This window comes from Sminthopsis crassicaudata, chromosome 4 (assembly GCF_048593235.1).
Source record: "Sminthopsis crassicaudata isolate SCR6 chromosome 4, ASM4859323v1, whole genome shotgun sequence".
In the NCBI taxonomy this organism is placed as follows: Eukaryota; Metazoa; Chordata; class Mammalia; order Dasyuromorphia; family Dasyuridae; genus Sminthopsis; species Sminthopsis crassicaudata.
Window position 1 is genome coordinate 454,295,617 of NC_133620.1, and position 5,210 is coordinate 454,300,826.

A 5,210-nucleotide genomic window follows, 5' to 3' on the forward strand; every position below is an offset into this window, starting at 1 on the left:
TTTGTTTTTTATAGAGAGATGGTTTTATTTCAGAATGTTAGAACATTTTGTTGATCTCAATATCAAAACAAAGTATCTGTCCTCTTCAGGAATGGCCTGATTTCCATTATTTCATTTTAGCACACATACTCCCCCCCCAACACATAACACATACACACGTACACACATGTACACACACACACACACACACACACACATACACACACACACACATGCCTGGGATCAGGATGGATTTGCCAAAGCAGAAGCAGAAGAAAGTTTCTGCTCCGGCACACTAGTTGTTGCTAATTCTGGAGAGAGGAGGATCTTTGAAGATGTGTTTCCATCAAGGAAATAATTGAGACAATCAACCTTCCCAGCTTGCGGTTTGCTGTTTGTGTGGCTCTCTGAGTCTGGAAGGACCAAGGCCTTCTCATTTGTCCCTTCCGGGATGCTCGAAGTCTGGCAGAATCCTTCCAGAGCCGAGAGTCGATAACGTTTTCTTCTATTGAGCTTATAGATGCGAATGCGTTCTTCCTCTGCTACTGGGTCTGCAAGGACACCTTCCCAGCGGAGACTCTCGTTGATCTTGGTGGAAAGGTTCTCTTCTACTTCGGCCGAAGAAAAGGCAGCGTTCCCAGAGGACGAATAAGAGAGATGCTTATTTTCCTCTTTTTCTTTTTTAAGCTCTTTCACAGACTCTAGTTTGGAGCTAAGATCTTTGCTGGAACCTAAAAGGTCATAAGAGGAAAAGGGAGGCTGAGTCTCTGTTCTCCTGATCTCAATTACTGCACCGATGAGCAGTTAGCCAGAGATTGCCCCTAAAAGTTAATGAAGCTAAACTAGCTGACCAAATGCCTGTCCTTCATGAGGATTCCTTGGGCAGCTTAACATTCAATGAAAAACCTTCCATCACACTTGGGGCGCGAAGCGTCTTCCCATGACTAAAGCTCTACCGAAATTTTGTGCTGCCATTGCCAGGATCTGTGCTGGGAATAGGGAAGAATGTGTGCACTTCCTCTTGAATATCATTTATGATGGGGAGATGGAACAAAAATGTATAAAACTCTCCCAATGTTGCCTAAAGTACTAGAACTATGGCAAGCTGGGAAGTCTTTGTAATATTGGACTAGAAATTAATGTGACTTCAAGACTATGTAATATATATTTGAAATAATATAAATTGTGTGCATTTTCATCAACTGATCCTTTTGTAGGATACAGAAATGCTGAGGATCTCTTCCTTCAGTGTCATGGCCAAAGATTCTCCAACAATCCCCTGCTTTTGGAAAACCATCTTGTACTATCCTCCCTATGCTCTCACTTTCCCCTCCCCCCCATGAATGATTCTTGGGTCAATGTTTAAAGAAAATCTAAGCTAGTGGTCCTCAAACTTTTAAAATAGGGGCCAGTTCCCTGTCCCTCAGACTGTGGGAGGCCGGACTAGAGTAAAAACAAAAGCTCTCAGCTCATTTGCCATAACCCGGCGGGGGCATAAACGTCCTCAGTGGCCGCATGTGGCCCGTGGGCCGCAGTTTGAGAGCCTCTGTTCTAAGCTAAGAGGGAAAAGGAGATGGTCAATGTCACCACGTGGCTTTACTGACCCTGACGAAGTCATTCTGATCTTGCTGCTACTCCTTGAAATGTAGCCTATGTATGCCAAGTGGGAAGGGGCTGGTGCTAGTGGAACCATCTCTCCTGTGCTTGTGTGTACATAGCTGGTGCGGGCATCTCTTCGAATCCCTCTGTAAGGAGCACTTCAAGGGCTAACATTTAGTGTCTTGGGAATGCCATTTTATAAATCCTGGAGCTGGGCAGGGAATATGGATGAGCACCGCAACTCAGCAGCACCAAGCTGGAGCCAACTGCCTAAAGCATCAAAGTAACTTCCACTTTATATTTATCCCCGAGCTTCCTGTGAACAACTCAGAGACAGCCACCGAGTTTTATTTTTAAATGAAGAAGAGCTCTTTGTATCACCGAGTTTTCAAAATATATACATATATATGTTTTTATGATGGCAGCTCTGCAGAGAAATGTCACCTCTCAGTCGGATCTATTTTGGTGGTGAGTGGGAGTGTGTGTGTGTGTGTGTGTGTGTGTGTGTGTGTGTTTGGGGAGATGTTTGTATATATACTTGTGTGTGTGTACCTACATCTATTTGGGAACCGAGTACTTCTACGGTGCATATGTACTTGAGAGTAATCTGTGTATGAGGATGTGAAGGGTGTGTTTTGAGAACTGTCTGTATGTGAGCGTGCGTGGTGGCGGCGATGTACGTGGGGACACGTGCCTATGTCTGCGTTGTGGGGAGCTGGCTACGTCTGGAGAGGAATGGCAGCGTATCTGCAGATACCCAGAGACTGCCAAATCTGGGCAAGGAAGGATGCGTGGGAAGGTGTCTGTGCATTTAGCTGCATATGTTGGGGACGCCTTGTGTGGGGTGTGGGGATATCTATAGCCACACACACACATATATATATGTAATGTACACATGTAGATGTATTACACGCACGACTATGTATGGTACTGTATGTTTAGGGGCTGAGAGTATGTATGTGTTTGAGGTTGTGGGTGTGAGCTGGGGACGAGGGCAGGGCATTTATTGCTCTCTCTATTTTAGAGGCTACTGGTGTAAGTCTGGGAGGGCGTGCGTGTTTTAGTGCAGTGTGTGTCTGTTTGGAGGTGACTTTTTGGTGCATTTTCTCGGGAGCTGTGTTCAAGTATTTAAGAGCTGTTCAGAGATGTTTAAGGAGGGACCTGGCTTGTACTGCTTAGCCTTCTAACAGAAGTAGGAGCAAGGGGAATGAATTCCCACCGTGGCAAAGTCAGGGTGGAACGGGGCACAAAACAAACAAAAGGTGGATTTCCTAACCATGAGAGCAACTCCAAAGCGGATGGGATTGCAGCCGTGCTTGTTGGTTGACTGAGGCTGGAGATCTGCAAAGACTGGACGGAAATATTATGGAGGGAGTATGACCTGTTACAACTTTGAGATTTTGTAATCATATGTCATTAGATTGGCGCTGGAAAAGACCATTTTACAGATGAGCACACTGAGGCACACGTGACTTGCGCATTTAGGGAGGCACCATTAATGAGTGTCCCAGGCAAAATGGGAGCTTGTCTTCCTGACTCTTAGCTCGGTCTACACCGTGTGTGTGTGTGTGTGTGTGTGTGTGTGTGTGTGTGTGTGTGGGTGTGAGTGGGTGTGTGTGTGTGTGGGTGTGTTTGGGGTATATCTGGAGTGGGCTGGAGAGGTTTGTGTCTGGTCCTGGCCTTCATGGGTATGTTATACCAACGTCTGGGAGGAGTTATGTTTTGAAGGGCTCGGTATGTTGGGGTGACGCACCCCTCACTTTACCATCCCCCTTATCTCTTTCCTGAAGGTTCGACTCTTCTTTTTGCCTGTTACTACGTGTAGGACCTTGGGGAGGTCTCTCTGAGCCTCAGTTTCCTTATTTGTAAAAAAAAAAAAAAAAAAAAAAAGGGGGGATCCCCGAGGTCCCTGGGATACCCGGTGCGCCCCACTCCTGAAGGCCCCGCTCCCTCAGTTTCCTTTGTCGGCCCCGCCCCCTGACTTGGCCCCGCCCCTTCAAAAGCCCCCTCTTCCTCACTTTATCCAATTCCTTATGACGTCTCCTCCTCTTGACCCAACCCCTCGTAGGCCCCACCTCCTTCCCTCCAGGACCCGCCCCCTCTCCAGTCCCTAGCGCCGGCCGGCCTGTCCTCGCCAATCCCCCTCTTCGGTCCCGCCCTCGCCTGCCGGCTCCGCCTCGCTCACCGTCGCCTTTGCCGGAGGCCTTGCTCAGCCCGGTGGCCTGCGACTTCTTTTTCTTCTTCTTCTTCTTCACCTTCCTCCGGCCGGCCTCGGGCACGTAGCCGGAGATAGGCGGCAGCCGGGACATCGGGAAGACCTGGGGGACGCCCTCTCGCTCCTCGTCGTCCTCTTCATCGTCGTCGTCGCCGCCCTCCTCGCCGGCCCCCGGGGCGCCCCGTCCGCCTCGGACGTTCATCCCGCCGGCCCCGACTGCCGGAGCCCGAGCGGGCTCCAGCCAGACTCGGCTTAACCTCGCTGCCGCCGCCACCACTGCAGCCTCTGTAGCCTTCGCCTTAGTCGCCCGTAGCCGTCCCCACGCGTCTCCGTGGCGACGATTAGGCCACACCCCCTTCGCCCGTAGTGACGCCGCCACCTTAGCCGCCCGCCTCCGAGCCTTCCTCGGACGCGTGGGCCTGTGCGCGTGCGCGTCCGCGAACTGAGGCTGGCTAGGTCAAAGGTGACCTAAGAACTTGGAGCCTAGAGCTGGAGGTCGCCCTCGGCCCTTCTAGTCCAAACCTTTCACTTTTATAGATGAGGAAATTGAGGCTGGAGGGGTGGTCACGTGACTGGTCCCTTCCCCTTCCTCCTCCTCTCCCTTCCCCCCATAAACTCCCTAGTGAGCAGCGGATTCAAAGCCAGCCGAAGCGCAGTCCTTCAGACTTCTCCCTGAAAGTCCCCCCCCCCTCTGGAGCGCTGGGTCCTGATTGGTTGCTCTCCCGTCCTCCCGCCCCGTGTCCTCTTCGCTCCTTCCTGCGCCGCACCTGCCCGGGCGTTCTTCCCAAAGGCCGGAGTTCACATGGTGGCTCCTCGGGCTCCTAAATCTCCCAGATAAAGGAAAACGCCTCTTCGGCTTTTAAACAGCAGCAACAACCATCATCGCGCATCTTTATAGAACAGCTAGAGCTGGCGGGGCACGTGGGGCGGACTTGAACTCGCGCTCCGGTCCCAGGCTCTCCGCAGCCGGGCTCCAGAACGTCCTTCTAGCTCTCGGGCCAGCCAGGTTCATCCACTCCCGCGGCCTCCCGCCCCCGCCCCCGCCCCTCGCGGGCCCGGCTCCGCCCCTGAGCCTCCCGGAGTCCCGGTCTCCAAGTAGTGAAAGAAAGCCAAGCTCTCCCCTCCCCCCAAAAAAACCTTCCAGAAAAATGAGAGAAAGAGACAGAGGTCGAGAATCTTCAGTTTCCTTCAAGGATCATCCAAGAAGATTGGTAATTTTGTGTTCTTTTAAATCTTTTCCGGGCGGTTTGTATCACATCACATAAAATCTTTTCTTTGTCACTCCAGTGCATGGGAATTTAATAGAAATGTTCCCTCCATCAGTGGAAGTGGCCCCTGTCCATGCCCATCCCACAGACTTATTCCACGGGTCCATATTGCAGGGTAAGGGGGATGCCCGTTTGCTGCCCTTTGCTCG

General features: G+C 51.2%; 1 protein-coding gene across 1 annotated transcript; it reads right to left on the reverse strand.

Annotated features, from left to right (window-relative positions):
- Positions 1 to 4,410, reverse strand: LIAT1 (ligand of ATE1). Its single transcript, XM_074263821.1, has 2 exons — positions 3,764 to 4,410; positions 1 to 710 (listed from the first exon to the last, which is right to left on the reverse strand). The coding sequence occupies exons 1-2, from the start codon at positions 3,993 to 3,995 to the stop codon at positions 223 to 225; spliced, it is 720 nt and encodes a 239-aa protein (XP_074119922.1). The 5' UTR covers positions 3,996 to 4,410; the 3' UTR covers positions 1 to 222.
- Positions 4,411 to 5,210: the final 800 nt, after the last annotated feature.

Excerpts from the sequence above, each read along its gene's own strand:
- LIAT1 (XM_074263821.1), bottom strand. The coding sequence starts at position 3,995 with ATGAACGTCCGAGGCGGACGGGGCGCCCCGGGGGCCGGCGAGGAGGGC. Across the intron at positions 711-3,763 it reads GGCCTCCGGCAAAGGCGACG|GTTCCAGCAAAGATCTTAGC; the intron begins GTGAGCGAGGCG and ends ATGACCTTTTAG.